Raw genomic sequence first — 27,035 nt, forward strand, 5'->3', positions numbered from 1 at the left:
CAAGAGGGGTGGGTGGGGGCGCCCACGAAGGCAGAAACAAGGTAACAAAAGGGACAAAACCAGCAGCAGAAAAGAACTGTCAGACACAAAACCCTCAAAACAATAGATACGAGAAAAAGGAACGAGATGACAGGAAAAGAGCAGCATGGAATCTCGTAAGAAAAAGAAACAAAAATTTCAAATAATGGATTTTCTAACACCCCTGCTGTTCCGCCAGTCCCTCGTGTCACAGCCTCACAGAACAGTGCATAACTGATTATGGTCAGTGGCTGCCAGGCTGCTATAAAGGGCAACAGCTACATGAAGATACTCCCCACCGCTGGATGGCTTAATGATCCACCCTTTGCAGAGGGCAGGGCTGTGGAATGGCAGGCGGGGATGCAGCCACTCACAGGGCGGCTCCATGCTCTGCATCTTCAGTGCTCTCCACCGTTTGAAGAAAGGCTGAATTAACTCTGGGGCACCTCTGTGGTGGTGGGGGTGGGGGAGGTTCACCCCTCTTCAGCTTCTAAATAATCACCATCTTTCAGGAGTAGTTTCTTCATGCCTGATACCACACATTGCCCCCTTCATGGGAGGACGGATGTCCATTTTAAACAACAAAAGATGGATTTTTAAAATAAAGTGTCTTGGACGATGAACATTCATAACCATAAAACCGCATTACATTTTAATTACTTCTGGAGCTTTTCAAAAGAACTGTCAGGGTTTCTCTTTGGAAATGAATTTGGATACAGAAAAAAAAAATTAAAATGACATAAAAATCAAGATCATTCAAATTGTTTTCACTTTCGGGAACAGGGCCTTTTCAGCGGTATTTACGTAGGAGGCTTTCATTCCTCCCACAAACAACGCTGTCTTCAGAGAGAGGCGCATCATTGAAATATGCATCAATCCCTATGGTCAGTAAAGCCAGGGACTACTCTTTCACAATCCTTTTCTGAGAGGCAGTAGTGCCTGAGGTTGGGAGCAGAGGCTCCTGAGACAGCTGGCCAGGATTTGCACCCTGATTATGCTATTTACTTGCAGCCACATTACTTACACTGTCAGTCTCTGTTCTCCCCTCTGTAAAATGGGAATAATAATAGTACATACACCCTAGAGCTGTGGTCAGGATTCCATTCCATGAGGGAGGCCTGGAATCGGAGCATGGCAAACAGCATGGCAGTATCAGTGAGTGATGGTACCTGCTCTCAAGTAACGTGTGAGGGGACGTTCAGAAGGGGTTTGTAATTATCCAGAAACTTTTGCCATTACATGGCAGGCACGGAGACAGATGAAAATAATGTCCTTAATCCCACTGGAGATCAGGCTAAGGAAGTATGTTTTCTTTCTCTTCCCCCATTTCTGGGTACAGATCTTTGTTTACATAGGAAAGCAAGTTTGCAAGCAGAAGTCACAATCAGCCATTTTGATATCTTTCATCCTCCAAACTCCTACAGGAAGGAGGAAATAGTCTCATTCTTTCAAAAAGTGAGTATTGAGTTCCAAATGGAATATCTGAAAAGGAGGTCGACGCCTGTCCAAGGCACAGGGAACTGTGAATAACACGTATAGGTGAGTAGTATGTGCTTCTGGACAAACATACTGAGAATGGGTTTGAGACACAAATTGGAGAAATCAGCCTAAACTGGTTGAGGTGAACAAAACATCAGAACAAGGCATTGAGGCTGGTTTTAGAGGGAAGTAAAATGATCTGAAGCGTCAGTTCTCAACTTAGAAAAAAATCAAGAACTGCTTTCTGAGCCATATTCATAAACTGTCGTGCTCAGGATCTTCTCAATGCTAATGGCACACACACAAAAAAAAAAACCAAAACACCACTTTGTATGAAGGCTTGAGTCATCCATTCATTCATTCACTCATTCATTCATGCCTTTACTGACCTGTCCAAAAACTATTTACTGAACCTACCATGTGTCAAAATAACAGTTCTGGAGATTCAATGTAGAGTGAGTACTCTAGCTTTTGTTCCTTTATCTGCGATATAATGTGCTATCTTGCCCCTCAAAGTTGACTAAGGAGTGGATTCGATCCCACATGTAGAAATACCTAGCACTCTGCCTAGTATAGAATGGGCACTAAGTGAATGAACTCAGTTTCTACTCTTCATAAAAATCCTTTACAAATTTATTATCTTGGGATATAACTATATCATGGTACATGTATCTTCATTGTAGCCACCAGAAAATATAATCCATTTACTATCTACTTGGGAAACCGGACTTCACTTTATCTCTGTAGAGAGAGTGGCCATCTGATATGTATAACATTCAAAATGTTTTATGTGTAAAATTTCAATTGTTTAAAATAAGGATGGCTCCATTTAGAGGAAGACATTTGATAAGAGTTCAGCGGTGGGGATTGGAGAAAGTATATTGAAAATACTACAATCACATATCAAGGGATGGCCCAGGAGCGGACAATCCCCTGATAGTTGGGAGTATAAACCATGGATTTGTCTGAGGCTGTGTCATCAGATGAGTCGAGAATGCTTGTCTGTTGGTGGTAAGAATGAGTCATTCACTACACCATGGGGCAAAGAAGAGAAAGCGAGAGAGAGTGGGAATGCTGAAGACATCATCTGTTTTCCTGGATCCCGACAACCATGAAGTCAACTTCACCCTCATACCACCAGTTACATAAGCTAGTATGTCTGTTTCAGTTTAGAATACCACAATTCTTCCATCTGCAGAAGCCAGAAAGCTAAGAACTATCTTCTACTTGTTTCTTCCAACTTGTCCTTTAATGCTGTTGGAGATGATAAACTCCTTATCTTTGGCAAACCCATTTCTCTCTCTACCATCACTTTCCTAATGTAAACTATAAGCCACTGATACTTCTTACATGAACTACTTACAGCAAGGGACCGAAGCCAGTCTTCTCAAGCCCAATTTCACGCTCCTCCATTCTGCTCTCTCAAAATGAAAATATAATCCTATTGTCCTCACCACTGTCACATCCCACCCACAACATACATGTGCACACACGCACACACACATGCACCCAGACACATATTCGATAAACCTTTTAATAGCTTTCCACTGCTGTTTGGATAAGATCAAAATGCTTAACAAGGCCTGACTGACAGGGGTCTTCCATAGCCTGAACTATATTTTCCTCTCCAGTCATCTTGTGTCACACGCATCTGCTCTAAGCACCCCAGTCTCCTTTCTTGCCCTTCAAGAGGACTCGTTTCAACCACAAGGCTTTTGCTTATGCTGTTTCCGCTGCCTGGAATGCTCCAACCCACCATATCATTTCACTTAGTTAAAAATCCTCTAAATATTTCAGTTATCAGAGCAAATATCACTTCCTTAAGTATACCTCCCCTGGCCTTTCAGAACACCCCAGCAACCTGCCATGGCTCACATTCAGGTCTCATGGACCACTGTTTCATGTTCCTACGCCAGTTACACTGTATTGTTTGTGGGGTTATTTGTCCCATGTCTCACTACTCTACAAAATGAGAAGCTCCACAAGGACAGAGAACAGGCTGGGTTTTGCTCATCATTATATTCTCAGCATTTTCACACAACATTTGATATGTGGTAGATACTCTCAATATTTGTTGAACGAATGAAAGTAGAAAAATAAATTGGATGATCTGGGGAGTGCCAAAGAGGGTCTCTTGAACCTGTTTCTCCTAAACAAAAAGGCTGTTCTCTAAGAAGTTTGAGACCTAGGTGACAGAATGTAGAAAATGACTCAGGAGTGAACACAGGAAAGAGGAACAGAGAATAGACACTGGAGTTGAAGGAAGCTGACGGGTCCTTCATACACCACGTTCTTCCACATTGGGTAAAACACAGTTATAGGAAAAACGGAAGTGACATGTTCACAATGTTGCCATACAATTTCTGGTGTAGTCACAAAAAAAAAATGTTGGCAATGGAAAAATGACAACAGACATCCCTGTTCATTTGGTAGAGGGTTAGAAATTTTACAAATAAGAGAAAGAAATCTGTGTGCTCTTTTTTGATGAGTCATTAACATAGATTAAACGTAACTGAATTTGCAGCTTAACCTATGAGACTTTTAAAGCTGAATGCACCCAGTGAGAACAGACAGGGAAAGAAGAGTAAACATTCGAACTGTCAACTCTGGAAAAAATAAACAGCAAACAGTATTAGGAAAGAACCAAAGATATTCAAGACACCTCAACGTGGCTAAAATTGGTAGTCATACTTTAAACTGTTACCTCTTTAAACAATTTTTTTTCCAGAGTACGTTTTAATGAATCATATTGCTACTTAATAAATTGCTTTTTTTTGGTGAAAGCACAAAAACAACATTAGCTTCAAACATGATTAAGTCTCTGCAATGTAATCGACGTCACGACAGACTTCTGGTTTGTGTACAATCTGATTCCCAATAAGCACCACCCCATGTGTTTCTCGGGGGCCAAAACAGTTCTCTGGGAATGTGGTTACCAAATGATGGTACCAGAAGTCATAGGGTTTTCAATCTTGAATCAATACTCCTAGGCTGTAAAATGCCATGATTTTGAAAAATCTATTTTCTTTGGCTTCCTTTTCAGGGAGAGAGCAATATTTTCTTCTGTAGTCAGAAGACCCGCATGCCTCCACCCTGACGAGGCTCACCTTCTCCCAGCTGGAAGCCTTAAACTGGCTGTACTCTAACAGACTATTTCCAGCCCAGCAGGCAAGGAGTAAAAACCTTCCCTCTGAAGTAGAAGTTGCCTTAATTTCAAGGTCTTTGAAAGAGGTGCCTCTTACGCCTTCCCTTGTTTGCCTTGTCCATCATCCTCTCTCTTGCCCTATCTTGCACTCCGCTGCCTCTGACTTAGCTCCCCAGTGCTTACTAGTTTTCTGGTCCAATCTTGCCTTTTTGCCCAACAGGCAGTGTCCTTTACTCCTGGGCCTTTTGTGGGTTTTAATGCAGGGCTCAAGTCTTGTTTGCCGGTTCTTCCAAACAGTGTTAGTCTAGTTGGATCCCAATTCCATTTCAACGCCAATATTTATATCTTAGTAATTTTGGTTTCCAACTTTGTTTCTATTCTGCACCGCTGATTCCTGTGTATTCTGCTGTGACGTTGTGCTATGCAAACTCTCCACGATATCACAGACCAAGATCACAGCCTCTCCCACCTCATTCTCACATCTCTCTTTGTAGGTCAAATATATTTTTAGTTCATCTTTATGCTATAGTCAACAGACATATAGAAAACTCTGCTAAACGTCTCAAATTCACTGAGATGTGATCATTTGAAAGTGATTTAAAAAACATTAAGAAATGCTATTGATGCTTTATTTCAGGAATATAACATAATGAGTACAATTTAAAAAACCACATTAAGTTTAAAAATACATATTTAGGTGTTTTCCTGCAACCATTCATCAGGTGGTTTGCCTATCTGTACTGCATATACATTTTTTCTTACACATATATGATTGTTGTTCAAGATAAAAACAGTGATACTTCCTGACCTAGAACTAATATTTCAGTTAGATTTAAATGGTGTTGCTATGAGAAATTTATAATTTTTAAAAGAAAGCAACCATTTTTATATCATTAACCAACATTAATAACTAAAATTGAAAAACTCATAGAGAACCAGCTTCAGGCAAAATACCAGCAGTTCTGTGAATGCCTCTTACAGATCTCCTGTAGTTATCTGCTCCTCCATGCACCCATGTCTATGCAAATGGCTGAGAATTAAAATCAAATAAAAAGTTGGGCATCATAATATAGTGTAAAGCAAATATTTCTTTTTAACCAGAGATGCTTTTTCTCATAGACAAGTTGATAATTTATTTTAAAGCACTTCCAAAATTATACCACCAGGAGGAAATGAAAAGAAGACAGGATAAGTGAAATGTACGTGGGTAATGTCGGATTTCAGCCACTTCCGTAGAAGCTGGGACCACGCAGCCACTTCTCGCATCTCTTCCTGGAATGACGTTACTTCACAGTGTAATGATTTCTGAACCTGTGATGTCTCAGGGGTTCAACCCACGGAGGCCAACTGAGCCCATCCCATGTTTAGTCAATCAACTCACAGACCTCAGGATAAAGCAGCACTTTGCTACCCGTGTTTCTTACAGGGGTTGGAGTCAGGAGTGAGAGGAACCAAGAACCTGAAATGGAGGAGGTCTTGTGGGCAGTATCGAAAAGCAAGTTTATCTCAGCAGTGATCTTCACCTTAAGCCCCCAGGAGACACCAGGGGAGTCGTTGTGGCTTCCGCTTCTTGTATTTTACCACTGGTGCGGCGCCCACACTTCTTTCTCTAACCTTTGCAGCTTCCCAGACTCCTCAGTTCCTGCATTTCCCCCTTCTGGGAAACACAGGAAGTGCTATGACTGGTCAGCCGTTTTGGCTTTAAAAGAAGTATCTTGATACTGTCCCCTCCACAGATACCCAACAGGGACCAAACTGAGGCAGGGCTGCGGTCATCATTTCCTGGATTTTGTATTTCATGTGAGATAAAGGGTCTGTTAACCCAGCTGCTGGAAAAAGGCTTTATTTCCCAAGGGAGATGCTGGCACATCTGGGGCAATGTGGACCTCATACTTAGTTTTGGACTCTCTTCCTGGTGACAGACATCTGCTCCCTGGCAAGAAGAGTAATAATCTGTGTTTTATGAAAAATGTTGGCAGGTTGTAATAGAAACAAAACCTTTTTTTTCTCTCTCTCTTTTTTTTTTAATAAAAACAGTTTATGTAAATTAAATTTGGACACAGAACAGAGTATGAGGGAAATATCAAACTGTTGCTTTGGGTGATCTTAATGTAAGTCAATCATTTTTTTTAAGATCATGGAACATTTTAAAATTTACCATTTTTAAACCCATTTGGTTTGGCTTAGCTAAATTATCATAAAAGCAGGACTGTATGTGTATTTCCTGGTGATAAAATTAACATGAAGGCTGTTTGCGTGAGCATTCCAGTACTGTGAAATTCTGCACACAGGATGTAGGAGGCGCTGTGAGGCAGCAGAGCAGAGCAGGTGATGATGGGGGCACTGCCATCTTTATTCAGGACACAGCAGCCTTCCCTCCGATTACACACTCTCATTTTGGAAGTTTCCATCCAAAGGAATTGTTACTGAACTAGCTGTGTTCTGTTTAGCAACCACACCTACGACGAGGGCAACGACGACGAGGGCAACCCAAAGCGTCTAAAACACTGAATGCCAGAATCCTGCCAGGGCCAGGGAGCTAACACCTTTGAAGCCTCTTAGAGCTGTTAAGTAAAGAAACCCAAATATACTGACAATGATTCAGTCTCTAGGTCACCACAGATTTAAATGAGAGCACGCAGCTGGCTTCTGCCTGTAACCTATTCATGTATCATGGGTTCTATCATCATACCAGTTTTCCTTTCTCAGGGACAATGTGGTGGATTGATAAGACATACCCAAATAGTAAATGAGATGTCATGTGAAATAGAATTAAACAGATGATTTTTATTTGAATAAGTTTGTTTGAAAAGACATGAATTCCAGGCAGAGGGAATAATAGTACTGAAAAAGGTACAGAGTAAAAGGTTCCCAGGGAATTGACTGAAACTGGTTAATCTGACTAAAGATTTGGTTACACCCAAAATGACACAGTAAAAACTCCTGGACGGAGCACCAGATGGGGGTCAATGATAAGGGTGTCACCTTAGCCACGTGGGCCCTGCTAGTTGGTTACCTCAGACTAAGGCAATTTCGATAACTTCCCAGACCCCAGCTCCTTTCCTATAAATAAGGAAGTTGAGCTGGAAAATCTTCAAGGCTCCTCTCCGTTCTGAAACTCTGTGTTTTACTATGCCACGTAATTGATTCAAGGCAAAGGAGAAAACAGCTGGTATGAAAAGGAACTTAAGAAAAAGCTTTAAAAATGTGTGTTTTCTGATGGCAAGGAAAAAAAAATCATCATTTGCAGAGGATTATGTAACTAGCATTGCGAAGTCCCAAGGAACATGCCACCTCTCGCTCTTCCTTTTTGCTTCGTGGAGGATCAAATCCGAAGGCAAGTTATCTTATCCCACACCCTGCCCCCCACCCTCCACTATTTTTCCCCTGAGAGCTGATGGAGGATCTAAGAATGACAGGTACTGCGGTCTGAGGAAGGCAGCCTAGGGACTCTTCAGCGTCAGGAACTCAGAGGGTCAGCACAAATCTCAGGAAGGCCTGGTTTCAGTCCTTAAAGGTGAAATCAGAGAGGCCCATACTGACCAAACCCATGTTTGAGAATGAGCACTTACCCTTGGTCATACGTTTGCTGCTATTTACAGGCACACAGACAGTGTGAAGGGGGCCTCACTCTGCGCTAGTTGGTCAGTGCTGCACGGCAACGCGGGCCAAGTGTGGCCATAACTTCCTTGCTTTAAGAGAAGTGATAGGATTTTTCTGTCCGGCTATCTGTTTTAAAAAAGTTGGTAATAATTGCAAAACACAACAATAGAAAGCGATTCAAGCCCTATGCAGGTCCCGTGCGAATCTAGGTTAGGAGGTTCTGAAGGATGGAAGTAAAAATACGCAACATGATTCTAAAAGAACCAAAGAGGGATGTTCACTTGATGCCAAATGAACACTGAGCATTTCAGAAAGGGAGAAGACCCCAGAGAGGTGTCCACTTCATCTGGACTTCACAGAATTTAGCATAGTTCGATTGTATTTGTGAAGCAACGCGCTGTGCTGTCACGGGAATTGGCGTACACAGATTGCAGGTAGACAACTTCAAATCTGAATGTTAAGACATCGGAGAAGCTCCCTTATTCCCGAGAGACCAAACACCTAAATAGCAGGTTCAGGGTTGTTTGTGACTTTAGCTCTGACTTAGTCCTGCACCTACTTTTCAGTCAATAATAATAATATTTAACACTAATACTGAAATGCTAATTTATTAGGAACTATTCTCAGTACCTTTCCTATATTCAGATTTATATGCTAATTAAAGCTCAGGTCCTGGTGGCCACTGACCAGATTTGTGAAACATGGAAACTCAGTGGTTTTGTTTGTTTGTTTCCTGTTTCTTAATTTATTAAGTGGGATACAAACTCACAGTACTTCAGGGAATTACTGTGAGCAGAAGAAAGAAGAGGAAAAGATTGTTTCCATGCTGTAATGGAATATAAGTCTGAGTCTTCGGAGTATACACAACTCAAACTGGAATAGATTTTCACCTTTGCTTGAGCGTCAAGCTTTTGGGCGACACCATTAAAAAAAAGTGGCAAAAATCTGATAGAAGAACAGGCTGACCTACTAAAAGAACAAGATTTCTATTTTAACCATGTTAAATACAAGATTAAACCAAAGCTTTTTAAAATAAATGCTACTTAGCTATTCATTCATCAGATAAAATAAGATACACCAAAAAGTGAGCAGCATTGGTTGATATAAAAAATAGAATTAAAAAAGTAAAACATTGACATTTATGCAGGCCAGAGGAAACATTAATGTTTTTGAAAAGAAAAACATTATATGTGTTTGCTTATTTTTTTGTTATTTTTGTTTTACCAATGCTCTTTCTAGGTAGTTTTAAAATAACATATTAGCCTGTGACCTATGATGTTAGCATTCAAAGAATATTAAAGCTGGAAGGGGATTTGGAGATCATCTAGTTCCAATCCTGTATTACAGACATGGACACTGATGCTTCAGGAGGGTGAGCTGGCTTGATCGAGGCGGCACAGATGGTTGATGGAAAGAATACAGAATGAGGTTGCTAGAAACTGTCATGGTAAGTGCTTAAGATTTTATATGAAGTTTCACTTTGCAGGAAATAGATGATTCAAATTCCCAAGGTCATCTTGAGATTTTCTTCATTTCTATAAATTCCGTAAATATACATATGATGTCTGTATGTTGCAAAGGTCATAGCCTTCTCTATTCATAAATTTCACAATTTTTGGTCCCTTATGGGGACATTTATAAACAGTTTAAATAAATATGTATATGCTTAAATATATACGCATATACAGTCAATTTAAAATCACTTAGGTACAAAGGCAGTATTTTTCACTTATTTCATATTTGCAAGAAAATATTTGAGATAAAGGAAGAAAAAACAGATGTTTAGAGAGGAAAAATGTACTGTATTATGATCCTCTCCTCTTCTTAAGGAGCTAAAATTAAGATTTCTAGAAACACCAGAAACTGTGAAAGTACAAGAGAATGTTTCTAACAGATAAATATTTTAACCGTGGAACTAATATGAATTTGTCTCATTCATGAAGCAAACACATATCAGGCTCTGGCCATACAGACAGCTCTGTGCTTGGCACACAGGGAGCTCCCAACGGGTGGAACTCAGGATCACACGGTGACTGGGAAGAGGAACTGGAGTGGCTTCTCAGTCCCCCAACACGGAATACAAATTCCCCATCCCATCAACCTGCAAGTGTTCAAGGCTAAGAATCTTAGGGAGGGAGGAAGAGGCAATGGGAACTGGGAGGCAGAAAAAGGGGAAAAAAAGAAAGAAAGGAAAATATGAGAGCCCCAGATGTGTTTGGGCCCACTCTAAAAAGTCAGAATTATAGTAAAGCGGTTTTTTCAATGCACGAATATTCTTTCTTCCTGCCATCTAAAATACTGAACATTCATGTGTCCTGAGGCAGAGTAATCATTAAATTATGTTGGAGCAAAACAATTAAATTTTCTTTGTTTTTCAATTACATAATTTACAAAAGAATATAATTCAAAAGGAAATTTCTAAACTTGACTAATAGAAAGACTGCTTTCGTTTTAGAGATTATAACTAACAAGTGAAATGAAAATGTTCCCAAGTTTCCTTTAGCCTAAGATACAATGGTTTTTGGAACATATGTTTTCCATGAGTTTTAGAAATCTTAATGATAACTGACTGCAAAATCTTAGCACTTGCATCCTCATTCCGCCAAAGGCTGTGCAAAAATTTATGTGGCTAAATCACTCTCTGGAGAGGTTACACAGAAGACGCTTAACAGCTGGATACGTTCAGATGTGTTCACAGAGCAACAGTCCACTCTGAAAAATAAACTCAAGGTTCGGCAACATTTTCAAAATAACTCATACTTGTGGCAAGGAATATATATGAAAATGCATCTTTCTTTTAAAAACTAGTCAATAGATTTAAATTTTCCACAGCTGTTTCAGTCCATGGAACTGAAAGACATTTTGGGTTTAAGTTTCAGAGACTGGGAAAGGGGAAAGAGAGAAACCTGACTCCCTTAGGCTCTGCTTCAGGTGTCCTTTAGGGAGCCTTCCTCATTTTAATCAATGACACTGACTGTTACCTAATCATGTGACTTATAAAAATGATGCTTTAACATACTGGTATTTTCCCTCTACAGGTAATTCTGAGGTTTGTTCTGTTACCAGACTTACTGATCTTCTGGGTAAACTGTTCTAAGTGGAACACACGATATACTTAAAAAATATTTGACTAGCCCACCCTCTCCTGCCACTACGAAAGAATGGTTTCCTACAAGTCACAAATCTACTCCGAATGTTAATTAAATATTTACAAGGTACTTTAAACTCCTCCCTGAATGCTCATATGAAAACAGCAACCTATGTCCATTTGAATAAGCAAAAATTTCTGCCCTTTCAAGTTAGGGGCCTCTGGCCTCTCAGTTTAATTCAAATAATTCTATGACTTAAAAAAAAGAAGAAGAAGAAGAATTGAGCGCCTACTATGCACAAGGCCCTGTGCTGGATGCGAAAATAAAAGGAAACTTTCCAGAACCAGGATATTTGTCACAAGTTACAACAATTTGTATGATTTAATTCACACCATTTCCCACTGGACTTAAAAGCTAAATTAGATGCAAAATACTCACCTTTTAAGCATGAAGCTTTTACCTTGCTCCTTAACATGTAACACTGCATCTAGTTACATAAAGATGCAGAATTTTCTACATATTAACATATATTTCCACATTTTATTCATTAGGTGTTTGAAAGTATTTTAGCATGAAGGTTCCATTTATTGTATCCAAAAATAAAAACAGCATCAAAGTCTTTTTGCAACTCCCAAAACACAGTTAGGGAATAATGATCATACGCTAAGAAATGTAAAATGCAATTTGTGCTGTGCCCCATTTACTACAAAATCACTATGAACAATGCATTTTGTACAGTATATTGCTCCAGGGAAACTGGATCAGCACCAGGAATGAATAAAGAACACTGCATTTGAAATCAGCTAATTCTGCTTCAGTGCTTTTAAAAACTATTTGTTATGATATTACCTCCTGTCAAGCACATAATGTGATGTTTTCCTCAATAAAACTGAACAGTCGCTGTAATTCCAGCTTCCTTCATTTTCCACTGTTTAAGCACTAAATATTTAAACAATGCAGACCTAGAAGTCTCAAGCCAGTCATCTCATCCTCCCGCCTTCCTGCCTGAGGTTCAGCCACCGGTGGTACCGGGGCCTGTCCCGCCACCCAGACGGACTTAGGGCAGCTGTGGAGGTCCTTACCTGCCCGCAGGCCAGGCCCATTCCTCTCTCCCCCATGCCGTGTGGACACGATAAATTTAACTCCAGGGCATCTGCTCCGGAAGCCTTTAAGATGTGGGAGGAAAACGAAAGAAAAGGCAAAGCTTTACTGGCGGACTGATTCGCTTTCACCACGGATAACTCAGCCTAGGTCACGTGTGCCGGATTTTAACCTCTCTGCTTCCCGCAGCCACCTTGTGAGGTGTACTCTGACTCTCGAGCGAGTGTGTCTACACCAACAGCAGTAACAACTGCAAATATTCATTGAGTGCTTACAAGATGACACCCACTGCTCTATGCTCTGTATTTGTTACCGCTAACGCTCATAATCTTTGGGTTATTAGGGAACCAATTTTACAGATGAGGAAACCCAAGCCCAGGGTGGTTAAATGACCACCTGTGTTATCAAGTGATACAGCAGAGATTTTTAACTCAGGTCTGTTTGACATCCCGTTTCCTCTGCCCTCCACAGCTTCTACTTTTATAGAAACGAATCTTAACTAATTGTGGATAACCGGTACTGGAAGGAGCCGTGCAAAGGAAAATGTAGCAGGCTAGGTGGATGAAAACGAGTAAAATTTTAAACGCTCTTTTTTAAAATCAATTAACGTTCATTATTTATTAACACTGCTTTCCTGTGCTTCGAAGCATTCAAGCGTGTTAGTTCCCCGAACTGGAACACTGTTCACTGTGTTCTGTTGCTTTAAAAAAAATTCAAAGGTAAAACAAGATTTTGGTAACAGTTCAAATTAAACCAAAGTAGATAAAAATATAAAAGTCCTTCTTCTCTCTCCTTGCAATTTCCTACCTCTAAAGTAATTAATGTTAACAATTCAGTGTGTAATTTTCTACTTTTTCTCTGTAGGTGAAAAAAAGAAAACAGATATATAACATATGTACTGGGCTTCTTTATTTTCTTGGTTTTGTTCTTTTTAGCTTCAATTCTTTTCTTCCAGTTTTACTGAGATATAACTTGACACACAGCACTGTTTGAGGTGTGCAGCACAATGATATAGCATGTGCATCACAAAATGATTCGCACAAGTCTAGTGAACATCACCTCACACAGACAGAAAACAAAAGAAAAAGAAAAAAAAAATCTGTCCTTATGATGAGAACTCAGGACTTAACTCTTTTAACGACTTTATATATACCATATGACAGTGTTAATTATATTAATCATGTAGTACATCACATCCCTGTTTATTTTATAACCAGAAGTTTGTACCTTTTGACTGTCTTCATCTAATTCCCCCTCCCCCTCCCCACCCTCCTCTGGTAACCACAAAGCTGATATCTTTTTCTATGAGTCTGCTTGTTTTTGAAGTATAATTGGCCTACAACACCCTGTTAGTTCCTGGTGATTCACTATTTCTATACATTGCTATACATTACTATACACTACAAAATGATCACCAAGTCTAGTCGCTGTCTGTCACCATGCACAGATCCTACGTCACTGTGCAGTTCATACATGTTACTCCTTTGTTTTGTAACTGGAAGTTTGTACCTTCATCTCCCTCACTTACTTCCCTCATGTTTGTTAACTGATAATCAATTTTACTGTATTTTTAAGAAGTCCATGCTAAGAAACATGAAGTGCAGATAATTTTGTCTTACTTTAATAATTAAAAAGGAATCATTCTTAACTCATTAATTCATCAGTATACAAAAAAATGAACAAAATAGTCCACTCTAAGCATTCTTAAAATAATTGGAGAACCACAGAATTCTTGAGAAGTCTTCTGTAAAAAACTCCAAGAACAGAACACTTTGTAATTTGAGGAATGGGAGATAAATGAAAGGATTCAGCTTTGATATTCTTTTACCTAACTTCCAGAATTCCTCAAATGCCACAATTTCGTTTTTTTAAGTAAGGTAAACTAGAAGCTTGAAACAGTTTCTGCAACATCACAACATGTCTATCACATCATGCAAGTACTTTTTATAAAGTTCATTATTCTCTAAGTGTATCAGACCCTTTTTTAGGTCAACAGTTTCCAGCTTTCCTTCAAGTATCTCTTTTCTTCCTAAATGTTCAAAATTTTAGCCTATTTTTTCCTGCTTTATGAATTTTAAACAGGAACTCAACAAACTTAAGAATTCTAGGTAGCTCTCAGTTGATTTCCTTACCAGCCTTTATTCATCAGTGAGTCTGCTTTTTCTTCTGCACGTTTGTGAACGTTCAATTGATCATTCAGCCTATTTTCTAACATGGTTTTATGACGGCTTCTACTTCTCTAACTCGATTTTAAAATGCTTCAGTTTATTTGAAAATTACCACGCATCATGCTACTTTTTTTTTTTCCTGCTGGATTGGTAGTGAGCTTAGACAAAGGACAACCTGCTAAACTCTGAGTTCTAAACCTAGGTCTGCTAAGGGAATTGGGGATGCTTTGGGTAAGTCAGTTTACCCTCTTTGTCTCCATCTACTCAAGTATAAACTGCAGATAATATGACCTATCTCAAAACCGCATCATGTGGGATTTCCCAGCTTCACTAAAAGATTGTAAATTGCCATTCTATACAATACTGCACTTTCCTTATTATTTCTCAGTTATTCCAAATATTTCCTTTACACTGCTTCATATAGTTGAAATGCAGAAATTAATAGCCAATCAATTCAACAACATTTTGGGTTAGATGGGCTTTAGGTGACATCTGTATACACATGTACATTATACGTATTCCCTGAAGTGTAAGTACAAGCTTACCATCAGCCATCACAGCACACAACACTGACTGATGATTACTGAGCACTTACAATACGCCAGATACTGTACTGAGCTCTTTGCAGTGGGATAGATCATTATTCCCATCTTGCTAGTGATAAAACCGGGGCACAAAGAGTTCAAGTGACTTACTCATTGTCCTACAGCTTATAAATGAGAATAGGTCTTAAACCTAAGAATTTTGAGACCAGAGCCTGTGTTCTTAGTTACTACCATAAGTGATCAGAAATCACAAATTTCATGGCTAGAGTTGTTTCACTGTGTTGAGAGAACATTATAATGACATCCTGAAAGATTCTAAACTTTAAGTAAATATTAACATCCTGTAAAACCACCTATCCAGTTCAAAGTCTTTTCAGTGACTAATTGTTAAAAATGTCCCCAGTGTTAACAGACGTACAGAAGCCCTAAACACACCTGGAAGGACCTCTGAAATGAGCATCTAGCCCTCGAAACTGAGCTGATCCTGCTCAAGCCAACACTAAGAGATGGGGACTATTCATTTGGCCTCCGCTTGCATATTCCTGCCATAGGATGTACACCACCTTAACAGGCAGCTAATTCTTTTTCAAGCAACTATATGCCCTGAAAAAGCCTTAATTGCTGAATTAGCATGAAATGTTAAATTAACTGAAACTGAGCGTGCCTTCTGACTCCTGTTAGTCACAAGCTTTTCAGTTTAGTCCCTTAGCCCAGAGTTTCCTCTACCTCACCTAAATGATTATACAATAAAGTAATCTAGTGAAGGCAGTGACATAGAAAATTTGCTGTTTCTAATTTCATACATTATCTATTTATCATCCATTTATCTGCATGAAGTAGAATGATATGTTAATAGTGTGAACTCTGGAGCCAGGCTTCGTGTGTTTGAATTCCACTTTTACCACATCCTAGCTGTGTGAATTTGGGCATACTATTTAATAACTTTTTGCCTCCATTTCCTTGTTTCTAAAACAAGGAAAACAAAACTCTCAGAGAAACTAGGGAAGCAAAACTGCAAGCCCTCATACAACACGTCAACCACATCTCTGTTCTTCTCACTTATCCCTTCCTTCCTGATCAATGCAGTTCGAAAGTCACTGGTTGGGGCAGAGCGAGGTAGGAGACTAGGAAGAGTTGAGGAAGAGCTGCGAGGGCCCCGTGTAGGGTGCCAGGGCCCAAGCACAGTGAGAAGGACGGACGGACGTGTGGAAGCTGGCGTGGTGTTGCGCATCAGAGCCCAAGTGGGAAGGGAAGACTTCCGTGGGTGGGGGGGACCAGGCAGAGGACCTCAGAGCCCCAGCAGGGTGGGGAGGGTGTTCCCTTGGTGAGGCAGGAAAGCCACACTTCCTGGATTCCTCTTAATTTCTTCTGTTAAAAGAACACACAAGGTCCAATGTATTTCTACGTAGCAACTATGTCATCTAGTCTCAACTACCCAGAAGTGGGGACACAAGTTCTCGGGGATCTTAAGCTACTCTGGAGTAGACGTGGGACAGGTAAACACTGAACTGGCTTGGGCCCCACTGGACACTAAGTCAGTGGCCACCTCTTGTCTCCAACTAGGTACCTGTCTTTCCTGATTCCACTCTGTCCTGCTTCCCATCACCGTTCAGGGACATATTTAACTGGCCCTACATATTTCTGTAACGTCCCTCTCTCTGCTTTTCACCTCAGCCTATTTGAGATCTCCTAACTTTAACATTTATCTAGTTTTATGACGCACTGCTAACCCAGATACAGGTAAAAAAAAATGATGAGCACCTGGCTTTGAAGTGGTTTACTGGGACTCTCTGCTAGGAATACTGTAGCCACCTGGCTTTGGCCCCTGTGCCTCTCAGCTGGGCTTCCCTTGTCTCACACGACCAGTCTAGCTGACCTCTGGCCATCGCTCCTCAGTTTCTGACTTAAAACCTTCAGCTCTGGCTCTTAATTACCTCAAGTTCGTTTGTGCGAATTAAAGTGCCACCCTTTCCACTTATTCTGTAATTGTTCCCTTTTCGTCTGTCACGGGCCAGCACCCTAGCTCTGTGCCTCTATTTTACTTCATTCAACAAATATTTAAGGAATAGCCATTGGCCGGCAAAGCCCTGTGTTTGAAATTGGGGATTAAACACTCCCATGGGTGACAGACTGGTGACAGAGCTGATGACACCTCTGTTAATCACCGTTTTATTAAGTTCTGCAGAGAAAAGGTACACACAGAAGTAGATCCAGGTTTGAGGGAGCCCAATGTTTAAACAATGTGGTGAAACTTCTTTTAAAAATAAAAATAACTTTAAAATTACAAACACAAAATTCGGTACGAGGGTTTGGAAGTAGCTTGTGCAAGCAAGAGCTCTGAATCTTAAGCTTCAGCTGCTTTATAGTAAACTGGGTCCCGAGGACAGGATCTTTGAAGTAGGACAGGGAGGTGAACCTCCTGGTCAGGGAGCTCAGAGGCGAGGAAGAGAGGAGCTTCCAGGCCAAGGGATCAGCAGAGGCTCTGGTTGGAAATGTGCAGGAGGAGGGAAAGATGGCTAGTGGGGGCTGGAATATAAAGAACAAACCCAGGTGACGTCAGGGGGACCGCACCGTGCAGGTCAAGTTAAGAGTTGTATCTTAAGAAAGGTAGTGGGAAAACTGTGGGTTGACGGAGGGCAAGCAGACTGGGGCCCTCTGAGACCGACTCGGGTGAGGCTGGTGGCGCATACTGAGCCACACCCCGCTTACAGGTCTCCTCAAATGTGTTGCCTTTCTTGCCACCCCAGCTTTTGCCAAGAGCTTAAAAAGGAACCCCTGCTGCCATCCTCACATCTCCGGTCACTGCCAGCTCTCAAAGCTCCATCAGGAGGAGGGCTAGGTTTTGTCACAGCCTCCTGGGCACCTGTCAAAGCTGGAGCTCCAGGAGGGCCCGTGCTCTGCGGGGGTTGGGATTTGGCGTCCCTCGCTGCTGTCGGAAGCGGGTAGGACACACAGCCCGAAAGTGCAGAGGAAGGCAAACCCTGGGGTGTAAAACTGGACCAACAAAGACAGGAGACAGGAAGGAAGCAGTGGATCCCTCGCCCACCCTTCTTCTCCCCTGAACTGTGGCAGGCAGCCAGCCCTGTCCCACGGGACTGAGCCATTGGCCCCACCTCCTCAGGAAGCTGGAGCCAGCCCTGGAGTGCACCACCCTGGGCCTGCCTTCCCTCCTTCCTGACACCTTTATTTTTCTCCCCTCACTCTTCCTGCTCTGGGATCGAATCCTTCAGTGAAGCATCCTCACGTGAACCTTGACTCAGGCTCTGTTTTCTAAGCTAACACATTAAGAAAGAAATGGATTCATAGTGTATTAAAATGAGTTCCAGAACTATTTTAGACTCAATATTGTGAGACTTCAGTATAGTTCAATTTGGTGTACCCAGTCAAACTATGAACGTATCTACACAGCTGAAGCCACATCTCGTTCACTTTGTCCTGGCTGGTCAGGCCCTCTGCACAGAGTGGCCTCTGCTTCACAGATCTTCCCTGCGTGGGACTGGAATAGGTTATCAACGTCCCAGAAAAGCAGGAGAGCACGTGATTAGATACCTGAACCCCCCTAAATTGAGCAGAGCCTAAAAATGCTACTAATTTGACGCCAAGCTGTAAACACTCTTCCAGAGGCAACTTCTGTTTCATGGTCCTCAAAAAAACATGACAAATTAAAACCAGGTTGAGGAATGCATAAAAGAAGACATTAAAAGCCTGTGAATTGTAGGGTTAGAGTGAAAAGGAAGGTCTGGTTTAACATGATTCTCTTTCTAAGACTATGTGCTTGATAAAGAAGATACACTGGGTATACGTTAACTCCTAAAAGCAGTATTCAGTAGAATTTAAGATATTTTAAGGATGTACTTAGGTTCTGTTTCTTTTAACCACCCCACGTAGTTATAAATATTTATTCAAAACAGTAAAATAAAATGGTAGTGGAACAAACAATAACGAGCGCACCTTGTGTGCATTTTCATTCTGACACAGACTTTCTCAGCCTTTATTTTTTCGTGTTTTTGTACAACTGGATCTCTTCTGTTACACACGTATCATTTCTGTTTTCAGATATAACAGTAAAGAGCTGATAGCAGATTTCCTCAATTCCCTATTGCGTAATTCAATAATTAATCTACTCTAAGGAGAGGAACTTCATGAATTTAAAGTATATCCATCATCGCGTTAAGTGATTTGCCGAACTTAAAACCAGTGGCTTGCGAGAACAGCTGGCGCGCTAGCTTGGATTTCTTTACTGCCCATTATCACCACACACTGCAAGTAGTAACAGTGATGCCGGCTTGAACACTTTTTGTTTCTGTTGGTTTGTTTTACTGTGGGCTCTCCCATTGTAAGGAAATCTGTTTTAATCTGTTTCGAGGCATGTGCTCATAAAAACAAAACCAAATACTGACTCGACAGAGCCTTTTGGGTGCCCACCATCTGAGCAGAGATGGACTCAGGCTACCCACTGCTGCCCTCAAGGGGGATGCGGAGACCTGGGGATAGGTCCTTCGCGGGGTATATCCTGAGCTGGTCTGTATTTTAAGATTTCAGGGAAGATCTGTTTTTAAACTGACACCATCTATAGAATGAATTTCCTGATATGCAGATTGCTTTCCTGTGGAGAGTTTCCACAGTCTGTTCTGACTGAATGAAAGGCATATCTTTTTCTTTTTTCTTCCTTCCTTCCTTCTTTTCCCTTTTATTTATATTTATTTATTTACTTACTTACTTACTTATGTGAGAAACATGAAAAATATCTTGAAGTTGGTTAGTATGTTACTACAATAAAGGCTTTTGGCTTTTTAAAAGTAAAATTAATTTAAAAATTAATGCTCATTACAGAAGAAAATATTTTGCTGAAGCATTTTATTCTACAGAAAGGCAGAGATACAAGCGGCATGATGAAGCCATTCATCATAGTCAGCTTCAAATTGGCAGAGCTCAGGCCAAGCACAGGCTCTGCGGAAGATTTCATGGTCCATTAGGTAAATACATGTATAAAATGGACCCAGCACCAAAGATCACGAAGCCAATTACCGATCATGTTTAATTTCACCCTGCTAAGTCCCAGAAGTAATTTTTGCCTTCCCAGTTTCAAAATATCCAAATGCAATGTTCAGTCAACATTTTGAACACTCCAGAAAGCTTTATAATATTCCATAATGTAGAGTCGTTAGCTTAGGCTAACCTAAGTCCTCTTAGGTTATATTTCTATATAACCTCTATATTTCTAAGAGAAACCCCAGCTAAAACTTTCTAAAGTATTTTTCATGACAGCATGATGGACATAAGTGCACAATTTTAAGTATGCATTTTTCTGTTCGAAATACAGATTTGAGGCACGTGGTTAGTTGTTTGCGTTTGTGTAAGATTCAATTGATTTCACAGGAGACCCGCTGACTAGTGTTCCATTTCGGAGCATTCTGTCCTACCCCTCTACGCGTGTCTGTATTCAGACTAGAATAGTATGAAATGAGCCTTTTCTATTTTAAATATTCAAGAGTTTTATATTCAAAATTTCTTCTCTTGCTGTCAAACTAGTTTGCCTAAAGGCAAGGTAAGATCAAGTTAGATTCTCAAAGGTAGCATTAAATTTTATCATGGCATTCATCATAATATACAGTTTGCTTAATATGCAAATAAAGAGTACATGGATTCAAAGAATAAAGGATTTTTAGGTAGCGTGTGAAATCCAAGGGACCACTTTTATAGAATAGATTCCTTTTAAATTTACATTTCCATCATTTTAATGAAAACACAGGGTAAACAAATTATAATAGAAATGTTTTAAGTTACCATTTTCCATTCAAATTTACTTCTGCTGGGTTATTTTTTATGACAGCTCTTTATTTAAAACTAAAATGAATAAAAATAGAAGAGAAAAACTAAAATATATAGTAAAGGAATCATTACCTCAGCCTTTTTGGAGAGCTCCATCCAGTCATTTTTGTTGTAACTACACATGATGCTAGCAATCAAAATCTTAAAAAAAAAAAAAAAAAGAATATTATTTCAAATAGTTATGCCATTGTACACAACGGTATATTAATACTCACATCTACATGTTTATGATAGTAAGCTATATTCTAAAAACTAGTTTTCCATCTGTTGAAAGAAACCATGAAAAACCAGCAAGGTATTAGAGTGACGCAAAGGATGAATTTGGGGCTTCAGACGTACATTAGAGATGTTCTCATTTACTATCTTTGAATATTAAGCAAGTTACTCACCTTTTCTAATCCTCAGCCTTCTCATTTTTAAAACAGAGATAATAATATTGACTTTGCCAACCTCAGAAAGTGATAGTGCAAACGACATGAATTTGTGTATGTGAAAGGGTTGTCTAAATTACACAATGCCATGGAAATATTTATTAACATAATTAGTGGTATAGCTAAAAGGTGTCAAGGTATGGAAAAGAAATAAATTAGTGTCTTCTTCAATTACATCTTATTATATAGTATGGATAATAACACCTTACACAGTCAGAGTGCATTCTAGTTTTACGTTTTGTTAAATGTTGATTATTTAAGTATAGCCTTACAGTAACCTTCTCATGGAGATGATAGAGCGTAGCAGTTACTCGCATTTGCTCTGAAGCCAGGGGGTCCAGATGGGAGCTCTGACTCTGCCAGGGACTGCGCGGCCCTGGGCAAGATACTCAGTTTCCTCATGGGTTAAATATGGGTAATGGTGCTACCTGCTCAGAAAAGTATTAATAGAACTGCTAAGACTCACACGGCTCTGATGACGTGCTGGGCACTTTCTTAATGGTTTGTACTTCATTGACTTAATCATTCCCAACATTACTCTCCCCATTTTACAGATGAAGATGTTGAGGCACTGAGATGAGCTAATAGGGACCAGAGCCAGGACTTAGACCCAGCAATTTGACTGGGAGCCTGAGTTTTTAACTATTAGGTTTCACTAGCCTAATATAAGTACTCGATACATGTCAGTTATTATTTTTTTATTATGGCTATTTAAAGACTATGAAATTGTAACACAAAGAGTTTGTGTCAAGCTGAAAGTCACAGAGCCTAGTGGAAGAGTCCACCGAGAGCTCTCACCACATACAGCTTTTCTATGTATGTCTAAAAAAACACAAACAAAACAAAAACAAGGATGTGTTGCAAAAGTCAGCTGAATGCTTTTCACATCAAGAGAGAGACAGAAAATAAGTTGTGATCGTACTGGAGAGAGTTCTGAATAGGAGAGTTCTAAACACTGAATAGCCTGTCCTTGATGCTGGATCCGTTTTCTCTCTCCTGTGAGACTGTAGTCTCTCTGGGGGCTGGGACTGCTCTGTGAGATTCACCATTTCGTCTATAGTAACCAGCATGATGTCTGGCACTTAGGAAGACCAACTGGATAAACGCATGAGGTCACTAAAGGTTTAGAAACAGGGAGTGGCTTTATCAGCTCATCCTTTAAGGATGAAGCAGAAATGAATATCTTGAGTTAGAGAAGGGGAAAAAGAAACAATTAATGAAACCTGTTGGCAAATAATTATTATATGAGTCAGAGGGAAACGTGAGCAGGGCTGTTACAGGTGTTGGTCGGGGTGATGGAGAAAAGGGTCAGATGTCAACATACACCGGACTTGTGAACTAGAAGGAACAATTAAGAAAGAAGAACCAGGAGGTCTGAGAGGCTGATCCTGAGTGACAGCAAAACCTCAGAAATTCAGTCAGATAGAGGGAGACAGGAGAAACAGTACAGTCAGAGAGATTCCTCTTCAGAGAGAAGAACAAAGAAAGAAAGTAAAAGCAGATGATGAAGAGAGGAGAAAAGTTAAGAATGCCTGATTATTTTTTGATAGAGTTTAGGATTCAACTTTTGTGTCCAGTGAGGATGCAGCTTTTAAGAATTTTGGAGAAAAATGTAAAAATGATCCATGGCCTTTGCTCTAGGGGCTATAAGAAAGTAAAAAGTCAAATTCCAAACTTGCCCATTTGCAGACAAAAAAAGGTCATGAGCACAATCATGCATCTTCAGTAAGACATGGTCTATTTGCCTTTTCCACGTGACCGGATGGCAGGGAAAGCTGCCCCACCCCCCCAGCTGGAAACCAGACCAGGGACTAAACACCACAGGGGACGCCAGCTCTCCAACCAAACAAACAAACAAAAAAGCCTCATTTGAAAAGACAGTCAATCGGGATGAAGGCTGGGGGCAGGTGACAGATTCCTATTGTCCTCACTGGCCTCAAGGTCAGCTGAAAAAACAAACTCTTTTTTAATGGTTAATCTAAGGATTTAGGGAAGAAGCAGCGTTCCCAAGCTTGTTGGTACAACTTCAAGGGCAGGGCCAGATCCAAGATGCAGACTGAAAAGACAGCTTTAGCATTAGATGCTTCCTGTCCTGCGGTGGAAGAGACAAACAATACACTTAGGGTTTCAGGGAGTTTTATTATTCAAAGCAAATCAGGACAAGACAGAAAACAAAAACAAAAACAAAACAGGCCTCCAGTTAGAACAAAGTCATTTCCAAGTTCACATTCCCATACAAACAGCCTAGTGGCTGCTAAATCAGTACCGCACCCTCTCCAGTGCTGCTCTCGGGCCCTGGGGGACAATCCGGAGGGTCCTTCTGGTGGACAGGGTGCAGGGAGCAGATGGGCTGACCAGAGACAGCCACAGTCAGGGAAGGAAGGTCTACCAGCACTGACAACCGGACCTGATGCACACTATCAACTAGTGGCTAACATAGTTCCTCTTTACCAAATGGCAATTTTTATTTCGATAAAGCTGTTTTTGCATCAAATATATATTGACTATGCCAAGATTGGTCAAAATCATCATTGGCTCTATAAGTCCCAAGAATCCCAAGGAGCTTGCTTGGACTTGATGGAGAGAAATAAGTATCACTGAGAAAATCGTCCTGACCATCAAGAACACTGGTGCCAACAGATGCCTAGATGCGCAGCGGCTGGACATGGTTTGGGGCAGGCTGTCACTGGGCAGGGGGACCACAGGCAGGAGAGGCAGAAGACATTGAGCAGATACGAGTTTCGTTTGTGTGCTCCGAGCAGCCAGGCACCTCCTTGCTCTTCTCTCCTCATCTCTAAACACAGACTCTGCCTTCTTGCCCCAAAAGCTGGGAAAATGGCCCCAACAGAGTTAATCAGGGTGCTCAGCTGTTCTGCTCTCATTACAGTCCTTCAGTGGAGCTGGGATAAAGGCTTTTTTTTTTCTCTTTGGTCCCCTAAATTAGAATGAAATGTGTTCAGAGCAGCTGGTGATCACTGACTGACTCTTAACCAGCCGACCCTCCCACCTCCACCCAAAGCTCACCGCACTAGGTAACAATCAAGCAGAGACAGAGGAAAGCAGAGGTGCAGGGTGGGGAGACGTCACCACCACTTCTGGGTCAGGTGCACCAACAGGCCAGTACACGTGAACCGAACAGATACCACTTGGGGCTTAAGAAAATTCACGTTATATTCTGGTTTCTGTCACTGGGAGTCTTGACAGTTACTACGTACAAAACTAAAATTGTCACTTTCAAAATAAATTCCTAAGCTTTTTTTTTTCTGCCAAGTAAATTTAAGGGAAAAAAAATCACTTTATACATTATTTTTAAAATGCTAAATTATCTAAGCAGTCTAAATATCTTTGTCTAAAACCAAGGGATGGTTTGTGAAAATATATGGTGACATTTTATTTCTGAGGAATAAAGATGACCCTGAAATCATTTTATTCTTTATTAAAAGGTAATAAGAATCTTTCAAAAAATCAGGCTAAAAGACTTTAACACTAAAAGGACACTGGACATCGTTTAATCTTTCTTTGATGATTAGAGAGCCCTTCAGTGTTTTGCTGGGCTTGGTATTTAATCAAGCAAGAGAAGACAGGTTATTTTTTTTTCCTTTAAAAAAGAGAATTGATGTATATTTTATATTGTGAAACATCATGAAATGTTACTAGAAATGAATACCCAATGAAACATTTTTAAAACAGAGTACATTTTCCTATATTTCACTTAATTTATGTCATCTCTAGTGTTCCATTTTTCATGGCTCATATTTTAGAACATTAGTGGATGAGTTTACACAGAAAAACTAAATGCTATGTAGTGTTTTAACTACATCCTACCTTTTATGAGAGTCAAACAATGCCAGCTAAGCAATTAATATGCAAACGAGCACCCCCTGTGGAAGACACGGGAAGACATGCAAAGAGGATCAAGACACTGACTCAGAGTCTTTGTTTATTCAACATTCAGCCAATAATTCTTGAGACCTTCTATGCATCAGTAACTGTTAACTCTGAGCTAGTGAACAGAACAGGGAAAGTCCCTACCTTCCTGTAGCTTTCGTTTTAGGGAGTGAAAAAGTCATTCAAAAACGCAGTATTAGGACTATTTCCAGGTCAGGATTAAGGCAGTAATAGAGGAGAGCAAGATGCAGAATCACTGGGGGCACAGAGCCATATTAAGTGATGGTAGCAAAGGACTCTCTGAGTTGAGACATAAAAGATAAACAGGCACCTCAGAACAGAATGGGGAAGCGGGTGAAAGCCGGCACTCCTGGCGGAGGGAACTCCATGCACAGAGCCTGGGGCGGGAGCGAGTATGGCATACTTAAGAAGAACAGAAGGCCTTTGTGGATGGTGTTTCTTCTCACGCGAGACGAGTGTAAGCGTGAGTGAGAGAAGCAAGCAGTAGCCATGCCTCTGGGAGATGAAACTCTTGCGAGTTCGGGTTTTCTTGTAGACGTGATGGGGCGGGGGGCTCCTGAAAGGTTTAAAGGAGAAGGATGAAATGATCTGACCTGCGTCCTCAAAAGATGCTTCTGGCTATTTTAGAGGGAATGGAATGAGGGGGTGGGAGGGTAAAGCCAGAGACCAGTTCAGGTGAAATAATCTGGCTTGCATGATAATTTATGGAGATGCTGAGAAGTGAAAAATTCTGAGCTAGAACTAACAAGATGGGATCGATGGTTAGAGTCAGGAGGTGAGCAGAAAAGGAGAAATTAAGGATGACCCCTAGTGTGGCTTGAGTGGCACACGGACACTTTACTGAGACGGAACAAAGCCCAGGGAAGGGTCTAGTTGGGGGCCATCAAGAGGTTCAGATTTAACGTGTTACATATCAATGTCTACTAAGCATCCCATTGGTGAGGACATCAATTGTGCTCCTGGATACACAAGTCCAGAATTGACTAAAGAGGTCAGGGATGAAAGTATACATTTTAGAGGCTTGAACACTGAATGAGACTTAAAGCTGCCTGGCTAAGCGACTTCACAAACAGAAGAGAATAAAACAGAAAAAGAAAGGGACCAGGGTTGACCTAGAGCCACACGAAAATGTGATGTCACAAATGCCAAGAGAGGGAGGCAGTTGCAAAAAGTAAGGGGCAATCAACTGTGATGAATTCTTCTCAGAATCTGCGTGTAAAAACAGATGTGTCCACAGGATTTGGTGATGTGGAAACCACTGGTAACCTTCACGAGAAGAGTGTCAGTGAAGCAGGGAAGACGGAAGTCAAACTGGAGTAGACTGAGTGAAGAGACTACAAAGAAGTGGGGCGAAGTGATACACGAAGCTCTCTTGCAGTTCCGGTGGGCTAGCTCAAAGACAACGGAGGCAGCGGACGAAGGGCTGCAGGGAAGTCCTGGTGAGATTTTTTTTTTATGGACCATATTTGAGTATGTTTCTCTGTTGGTAGAAATGATGTGGAAAAGAGGAAAAAAGTGTTGAAAAGGCAAGAGGTGATGGTGAATCCAGCACGTAAGCAGAGAAAGTAACCTTTATAAGAAGCAGAGGCATTGTTTCCAGCTCAACAAGGTGGAAGGGAGGAGAAGAGAGAAAAAATAGAAATGGATGCAGTTGAGCTCATAGATTTGGTGTGGAAAAGGTGAAACAATCCTTCCTGGTGTTTAAGTTTTCTGTC

General features: G+C 40.7%; 1 protein-coding gene and 1 long non-coding RNA gene across 3 annotated transcripts in view; one reads left to right on the forward strand and one right to left on the reverse strand.

Moving 5' to 3' along the window:
- DPYD (dihydropyrimidine dehydrogenase) overlaps positions 1-27,035 on the reverse strand; it is a 720,433-nt gene that overhangs the window by 229,027 nt on the left and 464,371 nt on the right. For both annotated transcript variants that reach the window (XM_032487157.1, XM_032487158.1), the window contains exons 15-16: positions 21,053-21,121; positions 12,417-12,500 (exon numbers count right to left, since the gene is read on the reverse strand). In XM_032487157.1, coding sequence (XP_032343048.1) covers positions 12,417-12,500; positions 21,053-21,121 — 153 coding nt within the window. The remainder of the gene's footprint in view (positions 1-12,416; positions 12,501-21,052; positions 21,122-27,035) is intronic.
- LOC116665901 lies at positions 69-18,846 on the forward strand. Its single transcript, XR_004322681.1, has 3 exons — positions 69-78; positions 15,417-15,418; positions 17,592-18,846. It is a non-coding gene; the product is annotated as an uncharacterized LOC116665901 (long non-coding RNA).

This window comes from Camelus ferus, chromosome 9 (genome assembly GCF_009834535.1).
Source record: "Camelus ferus isolate YT-003-E chromosome 9, BCGSAC_Cfer_1.0, whole genome shotgun sequence".
Taxonomy (NCBI): Eukaryota; Metazoa; Chordata; class Mammalia; order Artiodactyla; family Camelidae; genus Camelus; species Camelus ferus.